The 17,961-nt window shown below is 42.2% G+C and overlaps 1 protein-coding gene across 2 annotated transcripts in view; it reads left to right on the plus strand.

The window, feature by feature from the left end:
• The first annotated feature begins 6,037 nt into the window (after positions 1-6,037).
• The window catches only part of DCT (dopachrome tautomerase), a 35,879-nt gene continuing 23,955 nt past the window's right edge, over positions 6,038-17,961 (plus strand). The window contains exons 1-4 of one of the 2 annotated variants that reach the window (XM_044913143.1): positions 6,038-6,504; positions 14,670-14,969; positions 17,047-17,147; positions 17,287-17,453. In XM_044913143.1, the coding sequence (XP_044769078.1) occupies positions 6,117-6,504; positions 14,670-14,969; positions 17,047-17,147; positions 17,287-17,453 (956 nt within the window). In that variant the 5' untranslated portion in view covers positions 6,038-6,116. The remainder of the gene's footprint in view (positions 6,505-14,669; positions 14,970-17,046; positions 17,148-17,286; positions 17,454-17,961) is intronic. The other variant, XM_021695998.2, reaches the window with a different exon arrangement.

The following is a 17,961-nucleotide window of genomic DNA, read 5'->3' on the forward strand; positions in this document are numbered from 1 at the left end:
TTCCCCTGAAGAACAATTTACACCACCAAGAAAAGAAAAGCTCTTAGATGTAGAAAGCAAAACCCTTATCAGGACAGATGCCCAGCATTTAGGAAACAATTTGGACACAGGGGAAAAAAATAATCTCTTCTCCCCATGATGTGGCAGCAGAGAATAGATCAAAAAGCATCAGGCAGAGGAGTCCAGCAGGGACTAAAAACGGGGAGGATTTTCACATTCAGAGGCGTGGAGAAAAGGGCAGGCAACTCACTGACAGGCAGAAGAAAGATGTAAATGATTTTTTCTGCATTAACCTTAGCAACAGCTCTAAAACATTTACTGCCCCATTGGATTGTTTACCAGGCTTTGAGCCATGTCTTCCTCCTTTGAATGTTGGGAAGCACAGGCTGGTATCTTATCTGCAAGGCTTTGCATGCCCACCCTGTACCATTCACTCACAGACTCCCTCAAGGATCTGATTCAATTCACTCCCAGGAACACGCACTGAATCCCTCTTCCATGCAAGAAGGTGTTAGGTGCTGAAATGCAAAATGGAAGTAGGCAGAACATTCTTTTTATTAATATGCTTCCCTCTACTGTAAAACAAATTGCTTTTTAATAAGGCATTCTCTACTTTCAGATTATTTAGCTCTGTGATACCCAGCCTCCTCTTAACTGGGTTTCAGAACATTCCTTAGAATAGTCCGTGATTTTATGGCTTCCACTGGCAGCAAATGGTCTCAATGAGCCCATGAGATATCTCCTCCTGGATTCTGCTCTTCAGTCTCTAGCAAAGACTTTTGCTTTTGTAAATAAGGCAATATTTAATTACAGCTATGCTCATGACAAGACATCTTCTTAGCTTCTCTTGGCTTGGTTCTTAGATGTCTGATTACTTGCACCAACTTCTCAAGAATTCCTGAATTCTTCTCTAACCCTTGGCTTGCTTACAAACAATGACTTGGTTGGGTGTTTCTTACCTTTGGACTTATACAGACATATATGTGTGTATATATATATATCTATATATATATACATCTATATCTGATATTTAGAGATTTGAGATAGGCTGGAAAAATGCATAAATTTGCAAAAGGATAAAATAAGAATCCCAGAATCCAGGAACATGTGGGAAAGAAAATATCAAACTAGATAAGTACTGTGTGAATCAGTTGCTTGACATGGGGCCTGCAAACTGGCTCTAAGCTTCATAACTGGTCAAGGCAGAGAAAGAAACACCATTGTAAGATCCACGGGGTCTAAAAGTCCAGGACAAGCTAGTTGCTATGTGAAAGTACAGCTTTCCTGGATATTGAGCCCTGTGAGAAATCTCTCCCCCAGATCTTCATAAAATGGTACTGTGAGGTGTATTACATCACATCAAAAATGCCTTGGAAGCCCCACCTGGTGCTTTCCCACGACATGTTCTCATGTTGGCAGACGGCTTGATATCAAAAGATAATTCTAACTTAATAGAGATAAAAGTAAACTCATGTTTTGACCCTGTTATGGGCTGAATTGTGTTCCCTCAAAATCGACATGTTGAAGCCCTAATCCCCAGTACCACAGAATGTGACTGTCATATGGAGATGAGGCCTTTCAAGAGGTGAAGTTAAAGCAAAGCTGTTAGGGTGGGCCCTAACCCAATCTGACTGACATCCTTACAAGAAGAGGAAATTTGGACATACAAGGAGGTATTAGGGCCCATTTGCACAGAGGAGAGACCAGGAGGAGAGACAGCAAAAAGACAGCCATTTGCAAACCAAGGAGAGAGGCTTCAGATGAAACCAACCCTGCTGACACCTTGATTTTGGATCTCTAGCCCTCAGAACTGTAAAAAATAAATTTCTTTTTATTGTGCCATTTTGTTATGGCCACCCTAGCAAACTAATACAGACCCCAAAGGCAAGTCCAGAGGAAAGGAATAGGGGACGGAGATAGGAGAGGCACTTGACTTTGACGAAGTTTCGTGAAAGCTATATGAAATAAGAGTAGGGATTTAAGTGGGTTTAAAATGCAATAAAATACTTGCTGACCCTCCCTGGAGGGGTCCTCTTTACAGAGCCCCTGTCTTTGAGAACAGCAGTCTTGGCCATGAGACGTGCGTTTGCCAATAGAATGTGAGCAGAAATGAGTGAGGAAGACTCCTTTCAAGTAGTGGCCCATCGCTGACTTCTTTGTTACAAGACAAGCAGTATCAGGAGAGTAAGGAAAAGATGCTCCTTCACCCTGAGTTCTGGGGGGAAGGCAATGTGGAGCATAACCAGAGCTGATGGGTGGTAGACACTGTTTCACAAGCCAATGAGATTTTGAGGTCTTAATTGCTACCTGACTTAGCTTAAGCTAACAGATAACAAGATTGATGAGTGATGTGGCTGCTAAGCAAACCTCATGAGCTAATTTTTTAGTCATCTTTACTTAGGTTGTATCAGGAATATTGAATTAACTTATAGGAAACATGCACCATGGGGTCAAATGGCAAACTGAATTTTCCAGAAAAAGAGAGTATAGGCTAATGGGAGGATTTAAAATTGGTCATATGAAGGAAAAATGGAAGAAACTAAGGAAATTTAGTCTGAAAAAAGAGAAGATAAGGAACAAAATTCTGTGGAAAATGGACTGTACCCATTCTAGGGAGCTGGGGTCGGGGGAGTTCCCAAGGGCTTTTGCTGGAAACATTGGTGAAGGGAATTTTCACTATTTATATTTAAATTCAAATTATATTAAATATTAAATACTTATTAAAAAGGACGAGTTTCCTAACATTTAGAATTATTTCTTAAAGGAATCTCCTTATTAGAGGGGTTTAACCAGACGCTGCTGCTATCTTGTCAGAAATAGTGAGGAGGGAATTTGTTGTTGATGGTGATGTGGTGGGGGCCAAGGCTGGAGTGTTGGATTGGACCAGTGGTTTTCAAACATTTTTAGTAGCGTAACAAATCTTATAAGGAACCCTTAACATAATAGTGGTATTTAATAGTCTAAATTTATTTTATATAGTCAAATTAAGAACACTTAATTTGTATAAAGTCAATCCCTATAATGGTGAGACTCTTCTGATGAACATAAAAAATTGAACTGAGGATGTTTACTCACCAACTGTTATCAAGTAGCCTCTCTTTGCCACATGCTATTCTTAGCACCGGGGAAGGGCAACATGGTTAAATTTCTTGCTCCCCTGGAATTTATACCAGAGTAGAAGAGACAGACTATCAGCAGCTAAACCAACAAGCAGGATAATTTTAGACAGTCATAAGTGTTCTGAAGAAAAATAACACAATGCGGTGGAGAGTAGGGGGCTTGATGTAGACACAGTAGAGTGAGTGGTCAGGAACGACCTCTCTCAGGAGCTAACATTTGAGCCGACACCTGAGTGACAAGGAGGATTCTGAAGAACATTCCAGGCAGAGGGAATGGCAGGAGGAAGACCAACGTGGAAATGAACTTGACGTGGCTGAGTACTAGAGTGATGGGTGTGCTCTGTGATGGCAGAGCAAGAGGGAGAGAGAGGTGGGCAACGCACAGCTCATGGAGGACCTTACATGCCAGTTCTGTTCAAACTATCCACGGTGAAAAATTTAAAAAATAATTAAAAAATTTTTTTCAGCCACAGGCCAACATGCAACCCAATGGGATTAGTCTGTAGCTTATGCTACCAGATCATGTCCATGCAAGTTTGACAACCTCCTAACTAGACTCCTCTTCAATGCGATGAGCCCATTGATCATGTGCTTAAACATGTGGCAATGCCAAATCGCCATGATAGTTTCTAAATGCTCACTTGTAATTTCTGTCCTTATTGTATTTATTTTGATGCAGACCAGGAACACATGTTTGTGGATCTGTGGCCTTCACTTTGATTAGTGCATGGAAAGGACCTTGGATTTTACTCTAAGTGCATTGGGAAGCATATATAGGGAAGATGGGAAAAAGAAGAATCAAGGACCACTAATAGGATGGGCTGGGGCTCCTTAACTAAGAAGAAGACTAATGGAGAAAAAAATTGGGTGAAGAGAGTAAAACTTTATTTTGAAATGTTAATTGAGAAATGTCTAGATCTCCAAGTGAGAGGTCAAGTAGGAAATTGGATATATGCGTCTGGGGCTCACAGCTGAGGTCAGGGCCAGAGCTGTAATGTTCCAAAGAAAATTTGGGGGGTTGAACAGTGGCCTCTGAGAAGTTATGTCCATACCCTAGAACCTGTGAAGGTGACTTCGTTTGATAAGAGGGTCTTTACAGATGTAACTGACTAAAGAATGTCAAGATGAGACCATTCTGGATTATCCAGGTGGGCTCTACATCTGATGACAAGTGTCCTAATAGGAGATGCATAGGGGAGAGACAGAGATAGAAGAGGAGAGGTCATGTCACTACGGCAGAGGTTAGAATGATGCTGCTTCAACCCAGGGAAACAGAGCAATGGTGGCAGCCATTGGAAGCTGGAGGAGTCAAGAAGGATTCTCCTCTAGAGCCTTCGGGGGGACTGCAGTCCTATCAACACATTGATTTTACACTTCTGCCCTCAGAATTATGAGAGGAAAAAATTTCTGTTATTTTAAGCCCCTCAGTTTATGGTGATTCAGGAAAGGAATACACATTGAACCTTTCAGCTGACTCTATTCCAACATTTCCTTTGGAACCCTGCTTTGTTCTAACCCTGTGCTTCTCAACCGTGACTGCACATTAACACGGCTTAGAGAACTTGTAACAAATCCTGGCCTGGCCACAGCCTCAGAGATGTTGCTTCTGTGGGCTTGGGTCTTGGCTGGCATCGGAGTAAATCAGAGATGAGAATTGCCATTTATGAGTCACAACAACTTAAAATCTCGGGGATGACACAGACATGCAGAGGGGAGGAACATCTGTATAAACATTTTTTTAACCTTAGGAATTTTCTTTGGAACATCCTGTCTTTATGCTCAAATATCTTCTTGGAAACCGTCGGAAGCCGGGGCACGTCGGCTGTCTACACAGACTCTAACGGACCTAAGTCAGTCCTGTTTCCACCACGAAGGGGTAAAACGATGCTCTAACAGTCGCCATCACTGCCGGTCAGGACGCTCCCCTCGCTGCTCCCAGAAGCACCGGGGGGAAGCATTCTGTTCTAGACCGAAGCCTAACAACGTTCAACTTGAACATGAATCAAAAGATGTCACTTGCAAGGCCTTGCTCCCAATTGTCTCACTGCCTTCTTTACAATCAGACAATTATAATTTGGAATTTCTGGTGGCATGCTACTTTGGGTAATTAAAAAAAAAAACCTACTGCCTCGATGTACTGAATAGGAGAACAGTACATTCTCATTTAGAGGGAAAGGGGCCCTTAATTGTGGGACAAAGCAATTCCTTGTATGTCAGCCCTAAATAAATGTTTCTTTATTTCTGAAGCTGTGTGACCTCCTGCAGTGGTCTTTCTAGCATGTCAGGGAGCAGTCAGGAGTGGATTGTGGTTAGCAATGCACGCTTGTCTGTAAAAGCCTTTTAACAACAACGAGGAGCTCACTGCATCTATTGACTCTCGGGGAAGTCTGAGGTCACAAGCTTGGCTGGGGCACATGAGCCCAGATAATGAAGATGGTTTTGCCCTTTGGAAACAAAGCCAGCAACTGTATGTACTTCATTATGCGCTTTGGGTCATGTGCTAACAATGAGGGTCTCTCTAATCCTAATCCCCCTAATGATGGCTTCTCCCAGCCCTTACCCAAACCCCACAAGGCCCCGTGGTTTGGCAAGCCAGACCGAATAAAGGCAGCACGGTGTTTGGCTTTTGAACTGAGTTCAAGGCAATTAAAGTTATGGGCTAAGGAGGAAAGGAGGGGTTTAGAAATACCGGTATAATAAGTAGTATGACTGCAGTACCCCGTAAATTAACTCAATTAGACAAAGCCTGATTTAACGGGGGAAAGATGGTGAGAAGCGCTACCCTCATTAAATCTGGCTGTTAGAGGCGCTTCTAATGGCCTTAAATTTGTTTTAGTTGTTTGAATCACATAAAATAGTCTGTGCGTGTGCATGTACACACGTGCACTGACGTGGGTTCTGCGATTTTTGCAGGTATTTTTTTTAAAGAGGAGAGGAATAGAGCGCAAAACAAAACGATATCAACTCCCCCACCCCCCAAAACCAAAAATCAACTAAATGAGCGCTCAAGCGCTCGAGAGTGGAAGACGAGGAGAAAGGCAGGGTAGAATCAGGGAGTGGAAAGCAAGAGGGAGTTCTGCTGATAAAGCCATGAGCCCTCTCGGGTGGGGGCTTGTGCTCAGTTGCCTGGGCTGTGGGATGCTGCCTGGAGCCCGTGCACAGTTTCCCCGGGTCTGCATGACGGTGGACAGCCTGATGACCAAGGAGTGCTGCCCGTCGCTGGGTCCGGAGCCCGACAACATCTGTGGCTCCCAGGAGGGCCGGGGCCAGTGCATGGAGGTGCAAGCTGACACCAGGCCCTGGAGCGGTCCTTATGTGCTACGGAACCGGGATGACAGAGAAGGTTGGCCGAGGAAGTTCTTCCACCGGACCTGCCGATGCACAGGTGAGGGAGGCCGGCAGACCCGGCCATGCCCTGATCCGGGTAGGGAGGCCCCAGTTGGGAAAGGAGCCCCTTCTCAGGAGGAGATGAGACTCTTAAAACTGTTAGACTGGGCTTTAAGTGGCCAACCAAGTTTGTTTTTCACAGGCAGCGAACTGAGTCGGGCTGATGTCTTGGTTCTATTTTTCACACCCTCTGTTACATCTAGTTATGGAAACCAAATGGATATTACATGGGCCAAGCCTGGTTATGTGAACTCATGCCAACATGCCATTGGCTTGTTTGTTGGAAGGGGGAAGCTAACGAGCTCCAGAGTCAGCTTTGAAGCTCAGAGCAAGTCCTTTCAAGATGGATTCGGTGGCCTCCGCTTCTGAAATGGGTCTGCACTTGTAGAAGAGGGGGATGGGTAGCCTTGGCATCTAGAAGACAGGCATCCAAGGCAGGTGTTTCCACGGTCCTAGCCTCAGCGTTTCTCATGTTTGGAACGGGTCTCAGGCAGAGTACATCTTGTTAGTTAAGGTTGTGCCTGGGTTGCCACTTTGCCACAGTCGGAGGGCTGTGGTGGGACAGAGCTTCTGCGAGCTGGGGAGCGAGAATCCCAAGATAACAATGGCTTTTTCTGCTCTTGCCTGGGTTGGCTGTGGGCATTTCGCCATTTGCTCGGTGTCCCTCTTTCAGACCTTGGTCTCTCTTATGACTTCTTCGAAATCTCTGTGCATTTCTTATGCCTCCAGCTCTTCTGAGCCTTCTCAAATCCTCTTCAGTAGCACCTGCCTGTGTTCAGCAGCCATGCACAGCGGTGATAAACACTCAAAGGCTGGCAGAGCATTTGACGCACAGAAAGTGCATGTGGCAACATTAGCAAAGCCCTTGGCCACTGTTCTACACCACCCAGCTGCATACCAAGTTTTCCTCCTTAAATTATTATTTTTTGCTTACATTTTCATAGGATGCCGGCACATAGGGAATCCAGATAATGGGGCTGTGTAGGGATATAAAAAGGTAAACTAAGGAAATGTACAAAGGACTGCGATGTTGATGTAGGAATGGTGTTAGTTTTTTTAACAGGCAAAAAATTCTGGCTGCATAATCGTTTTGTGGTCATATTACTAATTCTGCAATTCCAAGGAACTCAGTTTTGCGTTGGGTATTCATTGTGACGAAAGTTTTAAACAGCATATTGAACATACACTATCCATTTTTCTCTGAGCTAATTGAACATTGTCTTCTATAGACATTATCTCATGGATTCTCCTGGCTTTTGTCTGAGAAGCAGCAGGTTTCATATTACCTGTGTGATTAAAATCATACTACACAGTAACTTCTTTGTCTATGACTCAAAAGTTCTTCTAGAACACTTATTTCCAGGCCAAATCAACGATAGAGTGCTACCACTTACAACGGTTGAGCTTCTCCATTTATGGAATCCTGGGGCAGAAGATATTAAGAAATCAGATATAACTCTTACCTCTTCTTATCATCATCTACTTTATATTTTTGACCTGGTAGGCAAGTTTGTTTTGTTTTGTTTTTTAAAGGTGAGGATGGAGAGAATAGAGAATGGCAGAATAGAAAAGGATAATTATAATCTCCCTTTCCAGGAGGTAGACCTATAAATATTCCTCCAGAAGTGACAAGAAGTTAGGGGCACAGTGACCCACTTCCTAACATAAAAAGGGATCCCCTGTTCTGAGGACGATAAACATATACCTAGGAGACAGTGGGTCAGAAGGAGGGTTTGGCCTGTGAGTCTGGACTGTTAAGGACATCACATGTCTGTAGGTCAGCCCAAGGAACAGAGCTTTCTCAGTGTGTATGGTCTCCATTGCCAGCCATTGTCAAGGCCTTGGCTGCTCCTGAGACCAACTACCAGCCTATGGCTCTCCTCCCCTCCTCCGTGATTTGATCTGTATAGACTCATTCAGGACCATAGCTCTTTCCATACCAACTCTGGATGGCTCCACTTATGTTGGCTAAATGGTCTTATTCTTTGAGTCTCAGGGCATTAGACCAAGTCCTAGTGGCCGAGCTGGAAACCAACTTAGTATAAACAGTAATCACCATTCTGTAATGTGTCATGTGTCCCAAAGCAAGACATAGGACCTTCATTCAGCTTATTCTCCCCCAAAGGGTGATTTGCTTGCCTTCCAAGGGTAGCTTTTCATGGTTTGGGAAGCAGTCTTCAGAATTTAAACCTGATCCCAAAACCTGAACCCAAAAGCCCTCCTCTCTGTTATCCTCATAATTTTTTGCAAATAGGACCCCTGGGATTCTTCTAGGTCACCCAAAATTTATTAAGGAAGAGATCTAGTTTAGCTTCTGGAAACCAGACTATTGGTGACCCTGAACTTTGTTAATGCAATGGAAAAGTAAACAGACCATTTATCCATCAATGGACATTTAGATCGTTTCCACATCTTGGCTATTGGGAATAGTGCTACAATAAACATGGGAATGCTAATATCTCTATGAGATCCTGATTTCAATTCTTTTGGACAAATATCCAGAAATGCAATTGCAAGATCATATGGTAGTTCTATTTTTAATTTTTGAGGAAGCTCCATACTGTGTTTTTCCATTGTGGCTGCGCCATTTTGCATTTCCACCAACAGTGCATAAGGATTCCAATTTCTCCACATTTTAGCTAAGTGGTATATACATCCAACTGAACACTATTCAGCCTTAAAGAAAAGAAGGAAATCGTGCAGTATGTGACAACATGGATGAACCTAAGGGGCATTATACTCAGGAAATAAGTCAGTTACAGAAAGACAAATAAGACATGATTCTACTTATATGAGGTATCTAAAGTCAAATTCATAGAATCAAAGCATGGAATGCTAGTTACCAGGGGCCAGGGGAGTGAGACATAGAGAGGTAGTAATCAGTACACATAAAGTTTCAAGATGAGAGTAAGCTTAAGAGAGCTGCTGAACAACATTGCACCTAGAGTCAGCAATAATGTATTGTACACTTAAAAATGTGTTAAATGTTCTTACCACAATAAAATAAAATAAAGTAAAATAAAAAAATAAAAAAATACCCCATTGTCTTCATGAGCTTGAAGCTGGTAAAAGATATTAGCCTAACAAAGAGAAATAAAAACAAAGTCTGGAGGAGAAACCCCCTAAATGATGTGCTCAAATCCTCTAGAGAGAACTTCTCTATTCTCTATTATCTCTAGGGATAAATTGGAACCCAAAACCTACCAACCTTAATTGTCAGGAAGAGCTGAATTTCGGGAGACTTGGCATTAGCTCTTCACCTTACACATCTCACTAGCCAACTGGCGTTTCTGAGAACATACCAGTTGCAGCTGTGTTTTTGGACTTTTGGAAAACATGCACACCAAATCGTTTTTGAACAGTTGTCAAAGAACTGCTTGTTTGTACAAGTGACTAAGTGCCTCCGTTTTTCCAATCTCTGAAATGGGGATAATGATGAAACCGCACTTGTAAAATCTTTTTGAGCTCTGTAGATGAAAGGCTCTCTGTGAGTATAAAGTATTGTTATTAAAATAATAGAATCTCTAATTAAAAGGAATAGGCTATTTAGAGCTCCTTGTAAATTCACTAATCGGTGGTCTTTAAGCTTATTTAGTCTAATAGCCTTCTGAGGGTGAGCTGATACAGTTCATGTAGGAACGTGCCTGGCTTGGTTGTTCTCACTCTCTTTTCCATTGCTCTCCCAGTCCTAAGTAGGTTTATGACTTTGTCTTTTTAAATTTAATTTTTGCCGAAGGACATACTCAATGGTAGATAGATTGGTATCTCGGGATCCTTTAGTTTTCTTTCTCTCTCCATTTTCCAGTAAGAAAATGCCATCTCTTCTAAGAGGCCCGTCTTGTAGTTTTTGCTGCCGCTATTGGTAGATTAGGGGAATAAATGAACTCAGGTTAAGTTGATGTAGGGAACCACTAGGGAATCTAAATTAGAGAAATAAGCACTTTGTGTGCTGGGCTTCCATGATGTTGCACTTTTCCGTTGTCAGCAGCATTTTCATGAATTCTTTGGACCATGTTTAGAAGCTCTAAACATAAAAGGGGCCCGACTGCAGAGGTTTTGGAGAGATGCTGGAAAAGGGATTTTTTATTTTTATTTTTTTACATTTCTGGGCCATAGGTGAGCTCACATGCAGACAAATGCTTTTTTTTTATTTATTGGGTTATAATTGAAAAACGATATTATCTTAGTTTCAGATGTACAACACAGGGATCTGACATTTGTATACACTGTGCAGTGAAAGTTCCTACCTAACAATGTTGACTGTATCCCTCGTGTTGTCCATTACACTCCATGACTTATTTATTTTTAACTTGAAGTTTGTACTTCTTAATCCCCTTCCCCCCCATTTTGCCTCTTTCCCCGCCCCAATTCTTTCTTCTTACCTTCTACGTTGCTTTTCAGAGGCAAGTATGGTTTTGTAAAAAGAAACATCTTTGCTCAACATAATTGTGAAGCAGCTCTGGTCTTCTGAGTCAGAATTAATCGTATTGTCTTCTGCGGTGCTTGGTTTATTCCTCTATTTTCACTTTTCCCCACAGTTTGACTTGTGTCGGTGGTTCATTGCACACACGTCCTCATCCCCTGGATGAAGACATTGTGCCTTATGTCTATCTGTATCTTCTAGTACCTAATGCCTTTTATTCCATTATTCATTGATTCATTTATCACCTACCTGACTGACATTTATTTAGCACCAGTGATGCTAGGCCCTTCAGGTACAAAGAGGGGAAAAACGCAATATGATTTTTTTTTAAGATTTTATTTATTTATTTGACAGAGAGAGACACAGCAAGAGAGGGAACACAAGCAGGGGGAGTGGGAGAGGGAGAAGCAGGTTTCCCGCCGAGCAGGGAGCCCGATGCGGCGCTGGATCCCAGGACCCCAGGATCATGATCTGAGCTGAAGGCAGACGCTTAATGACTAAACCACCCAGGTGCCCCTGCAATATGATTTTTAAGGTGTCCACAGTGTCGTGGATGAGGAAGACAGGCAGGAAAACAAATATTTACAATACTGCTTCTATGTGGTATCTAGTAATAATAACAACACTCAATATAGAACTATGTACCAGATACTGTTCTAAGTGCTTAATATGATAACCGGCTTGTTTTCCATGAGAACTCTGTGATGTAGAACTCTTATCCCAATATGACAGATTTGGAAGAGTGAAGTCCAAAGCTACAAAGCATGGGAACTTCTTCCAACATAACAAGTGGGAGCACAGAGAGAGGCATGCTGAGTTTTGACCGCCCTTTAGGCGGTCGGTGTTAATAAATTATCTGTTGAATAAACAAATGAGGGAGATAATTAGCTATTGATCATTTTGTTTCTAGCAACCAAAAACAATTGTGGTAAAGGAAGTGAAGGAATATTAAAACTCATGGCATAAGTTATGAATTACTCAATTTCAACAAAATTCAAAGACAAGTTTTATGCATTTAAATGTAGAATTGTACTGAATTGATTATTATAAAATTGAGGTGTGCTATTCCTTAGCATTTCGAAGGAGAGACTCACTCTCCTATTGCAAAGCTGTGGCTTTATATTCACCTTCAGTCATCTGGCTCTAGGTAAGTAGCTGGAAGTTTGGGCACTTAGTATTCTTTGGATGCATTTTCTCATTCACTCCTCAAAAATATTCTGTTCCTGTAAAAGCTGCCAGAGAAGGTGATATGTTTTAATCAAAGGTGTTTTGAAACAGATATATAATTTTAGTAGGTTCCCTGGGGGAAAATAACTCTGGAGCATTTGTATAGTATCTGGTACTTTGGTAATTGCTCAATAAATATTTATAAATAATTTCTATTTAGTAGCTTCACTCTAGTAATCAATGTAAATTTTAATGTTTAACTGAAACTATTCTAAAACACGTTTCAGTCTTGGGACTAGTAGAATTTTTTCTGTTTAAGTATTTTTTACTTACGTTCTCATATGATGTTAAAGCATAGAAAACTACAGATAACTGAGCTCTGTGAGGATAGGTAGGATATTTTGTATGTTTTGAGGAGCATAGAACCCAAATAAATTACCTTAAGAAAAATTTTTCCTACTCATGATATTTTTAATGACATTTTCTTTAACCATCAAAAAATCCATTGGGTTAATAGAAAAGGAGGCCTGTGCATTTTTGTTTACATAATACAAATGCTAATCATTTTGTTTCATGCTATTGTAAAATTTTCTTTGCCTGTAGAAATTCAAATGATCCTCTCTCTACTATGGTCATAGTATTTTTTGCTTACCTCTGCTTTGGTATTTACAGTCTATCAAAATTATTTACAGGGCCTGCTTTTCCTTCTAATCCACAAGGATAGGGAGAAAGAGGAAGAAGAAATTTTATGTTTATTGGATTATCTACCACATGCTTTATACTTCTTTGTTTTTAGTTCATTTTCCAAAAAAATTTCAGCTCTATTGAGGTATGACTACAAATAAAAGTGTACGATTTTTAAAGTGCACATCGTGGTGACTTGGCTTTATATTTCTTTTATTCATGCAACAAATACTCATTTTGTATAAGACCGAGCACAGGCCTCGGCGGTGGGGTAACTGCCTTCCAGTTGTCTGTACCTGAGACAAGTAGATAATTACTGTTGGTGTGATGTATCCCATGGAGGGAGCATATGAGGTGCCAGGGGAGCTCAGGGCGCTAGCATCTGACCCTGACACGTTGAGTCAAGGATGACCTTGTAGACGACCCATCGTGAGGCAGAGAGCAGGAGTGGTAACCCAGGCAAAGAGGAATTTAAGGAAATGATGAAGGAAAAGTGCTGTGGATTGAAGTGAGAGCCAGTAAAAAAGTCTGGGAGGAGGAGGACCAGGAGGAGGGGGATGGGGGAAGGGGAGGGGGTTTGGGGAGGAAGGGAGGGGGAGGAGGAAGAGGGGAAGGTGGGGAAAGGGGGAAGGGGAGGGAGGTAGGGGGAGGAGGAAGAGAGCAGAGTTGGTCTCCCATGTTAATGCTTTATGTAACCCCTCTAATCTCCTGGGGGATGAGCATTACCATCCCCTTTTGCTTCAACTTTCTGCTCCAATAATATTTAAATGTTTACTCTGTAACTTATCACCACCTAGGGAATGAGGTGCTGGTCATACCAAAAGCAGTAATCAAGACTAAAAAGGGAAAAGTCCAGGACAAGCTGAAATAATTTCCACTTTAGATGCTAATCAGGCAGATGCTTATTAGTTCATATGACTAGTACTCCTTCCCCGGGTAGATAAAGCAGGGACATTTGTGCCGTGGATGGGGAGCCCTGCAATGATTTGCACTTGGTGATACCGTGGCAGCTAATTCACCTTTATGACCCGCCGGCCTCCATTGATTTTTGTCTTAACGCTGTCTCCTTTGTGAAATAAACCAGCTTTTGTAATGTTAGATCTCACCTAAATTCCTGGAAATCAGCTTATTTATTTTGGTTCCACCTTGAGCTGGGTGTATATCTTCTTCCTTCTCTAAATCAATGAGCCACACTCACTCTGTGTGGGCCCTGTTGTGTGTGCCACAGGATAGCAGGGCTCAGCAGCGTGCCCATCCAAGACAGCAGGCAGCCTTGGGGCTGGGGCTGTGGGGAGGAAAGAGAAACTCGTTCTGCCTCCAGTTCTGGAAGCCTAAAGTCTCAGGTCAAGGTGTCAGCTGGGTTGGATTCTTCTGAGTCCTCTCTCCTGCTTTGTTGGTGGCTGTCTTCTCCCTTGGTCTTCACGTGGTCTTCCCTCTGTAATGACTAGTGGCCAAATCTTCCCCCCCTTGTAAGGACACCAGTCGTATTGGATTGGGGGCCACCTCATGACCTCATTTTTAAGTTAATTACCTCTCTGAAGACCTTAGCTCCAAACACAGTCATATACGGAGGAACTGGGGGTTAGAACTTCAACATACGAATTTTGAAGGGACACGGTCCACCCATGACAGCTTGTGACCCCTTTCATATTGTTTCTTTGCTGGGAGTATTTCTAAGGAACTCTAGTACTCTGTTCACTTGGAGATGCAAACATTTCAAGAGGAGAGTAAGGGAAGGAAATTGGCTTCCTTTGCCTTTTTGCAAACACTTTCATCTTCTCCTCCTTTTTATCCCAGAGTTCAAATTCAGAAGTTTCTTCCAAGCTACATAAACTGACTCCCTCTTCCATCTCCCCCTCCCCTTTTTTTTCCTTTTAAAAATAAACCAGGACATTTTGCTGGCTACAACTGTGGAGTCTGCAAGTTTGGCTGGACCGGCCACGACTGCAATCACAGGAAAGCCCCGGTAATTCGGAAAAATATCCATTCCTTGACTGCTCAGGAGAGGGAGCAGTTCCTGGACGCCTTAGACCTCGCAAAGAACACGACACACCCCGACTACGTGATCACCACCCAGCATTGGCTCGGCCTTCTGGGGCCCAACGGGACCCAGCCACAGATTGCCAACTGCAGCATTTATGATTTCTTTGTGTGGCTCCATTATTACTCTGTTAGAGATACATTATTAGGTGGGTTTTTTTCTCAGCAGAGGGTATATCATTATAGTTTGGGGCTGTGGGGGGGATGGGTGGGGAAGTAATTTCAGGGCAAGTTAATTAACAAGAGAGCAACCTCAGGAAGGGCTAGGCTTATGAAAGTCAGAGGATTATCAAATGCTGCCTGAAGCTAGGATGGAGCACAGTTTACCAGTACGTTGGCTGACATTTGGGAAAATGTTTTCTCCTGTAGTTGGTGTTTTGCGTTCAAAGTCTAAACTCTCCTCTATGAAGCTATTAATCTTCAAAGGCAAGAGTTGGTGAAGCGGAGGCAAATTCCTTTTGATTCCAGAAGAAAACATGTCTAAATCTGGCCATGGGAGCCCTCTCTGACATTTTTCCTCAAATTAGAGGAATTAACAGAACATGTGCTAAAGCACATGAAGCTTCTTTGTGCAGAATTAGAGTGTTTGTGTGGAAAGTGCGTATCTCATTAAACCCGCATGTGTTAGTCTTTAGACTTTTGGTCATCATTCATGGTGCCTGTGATATGGTGCACCGCTGTGGGGATCCTCAGGTTTTTTCGGAGTTGTATTGTCCAGGAAGAGCATAAGCTGCTCCGGCAATGTAGAGTTCCTCCCGAATTAGCCCTTGGAACCATTACAGTGGATGCCTGGGAAAATGGTGCCCCGCCCTTCTAGATCCTAAAAATTGGGGCCTGCGTAAGACTTGGAATGGGGGCTTGTTTGTTAAGAACTTCATTAATCTAGTAGGACCAGCTACGCCCTCGGATATTTCACAGTCAGTGAACACCACAGACGTCAGCTCGCTCCAGGGGGATGTGAATCCACTCCTGGTTCTATTCTGTGTACTCCTGACGCTTTCTTTGGCTGTACCTGTTATCTCCACCTTTGGGGCCCCTTGTTGGGGTTGAATGAAGACATCAAACTCCCTTTGAATAGTCAGATTCTCATTGGAATTGTCTGTCCTTGTGTTTATCACTGGTTCCCCATTGCTTGATTTCACCTCATTTGTTCGTTTGGGGAACATTAAGCTTTGTTCTGAATTAAAACATTTAAAAAGGACTGTGTAGCCATCAGCAAGCGATAGCATGTCTTTCCTCAGTGTGAGTCCTTAAAAATCTTGCCTCTCAGGTAAGCATCTGTCTTTCTTTATCAATAGATAAGGAGGCTCTTCTGGCTATAAACCTTTATAGTTTTCCTGTCATCGCTCAGAGGAATTTTTGCTTTATGAGAGGGTTTTCTCTCAAGAGGGAAAGAGGACTATAGTTTCCGGTCATACCTAGGAATTAAATTTATATTTGTGTCTGTTCAGCTCTCTGAAGTTATTATAGGTACTTTGAAAAAGAACTAAAGCCAGCTGAAGTTTCTACATAGCCATCAAAAGCTTTTATGAAAGCAGAAGAAGGATGGAATGGGCAGTAAAGGGGGTCATTAAATTGCCCGAAGCTTTTCACTAAAATTGGCGGTTCCAGTGGCCAGCCAAATTGGCTTGAATGTATTTTTCTCTCTTCTAGTGTTGGCGACCATGCTTGTCAGCTGGTGGTTGTAACTGACCGAGGGCGGAGGCAAAATCCATGAAAGTTCTTTTTGGTGACATAAATGCCTGAATTAGGACTAAGAGCAGTCCAAGTTGCTTTATTATTAATTAATCCTTCCCTTGTAAATGTGTGCATTTGTGAGGACTAGGTTAGAAAATATCTTTTGAAAATATATTTCATTAAGATCTTAATGATCTAGCCCTTTGGCTAACATTATTTCATCTTAATGAAATGTTACTGAAAAATTAAACATGTGACAGGGACTCTCAAAGCTGAAAACGACCTAGATGTGTCTGGATCTCTGTTGACAATCAAACTTTTGAGAGATGGAGAATTTATCCTAGAAGTGCTGGTTGCTTCTGGAATTTTGTTGTTGCTGTTCTTGCTTTCAGAAAGATAAATGCCAAAAACCTTTTTTTTTTTTTTTCTTTCTGATTAAAACAGCTTGGACTTACTGGCTCTGCAGACACATCCCATTGGGGTAAGGATTCGCATTAAAAAAAAAAAGTGCTATTCCATGATCGTTAATATGTTTCCCAATTGCTTTAGGACCAGGGCGCCCGTACAAGGCCATAGACTTCTCACACCAAGGCCCCGCCTTTGTTTCTTGGCACCGATACCATTTGCTGTGGCTGGAAAGGGATCTCCAGGTTGGTCCAAACTATGCCTTTGGTATTTTTAATTTTGCATTTGGTCAAGACCCATACCAGTCTTTGCTTTATGTGCTTTCTTTTTGTATTTGATGTTGATATATTGAGTTACATAACTAGACACACCCTTTGCTTTTAGCAACTCATCGACAATGAGTCCTTTGCTTTGCCCTATTGGAACTTCGCCACCGGGAGGAACGACTGTGACGTATGTACAGACCAGCTGCTTGGGGCTGCAAGACAAGATGACCCAACTCTAATTAGTCAGAACTCAAGATTCTCCAGCTGGGAAATTGTCTGTGATAGGTAATGGTATTTGCGTCCCTGCACTGGAAATCCAGAGACCGTATTTTCCTAAGTCTGAGAGATGGAGAGGCACTTTATATTTCTGTTTCTAACGCAGGCTGGGTTCTTTGTACATGTTTCTGAAAATGATTTTCCTGAGGGAAGTGGGATTTTAAAAAATTCTAAGCCCTCTTATTTAAAAAAAAAAATAGAGGTCTGGAAATCGCACTTATGAATCGAATGGGCTTGGTTATCCTTTCTAGATCAACTGTTTTAAAATTGGAATTCGTTTCTGCATTCAGCCAAACATTTCTTAAGTACCGATCATATTCCAAGCAGTGTAATAGTACTGACAATACAAAGATGAATAAAATAGAGCTTCCCTTTTGGATATCGTTTTATATTTACAAAGGCAGATTGCTTGTAACTGAGTTACAATACAATGTGAAAAGTATCATGATAGATGTAAGTGTGAAGCCAAGAAAAGAGTCAGGGGAATTCTCTAAGAGGCAGAGGCACACACCACAAG

Source organism: Neomonachus schauinslandi, chromosome 3 (assembly GCF_002201575.2).
Source record: "Neomonachus schauinslandi chromosome 3, ASM220157v2, whole genome shotgun sequence".
NCBI lineage: Eukaryota > Metazoa > Chordata > Mammalia > Carnivora > Phocidae > Neomonachus > Neomonachus schauinslandi.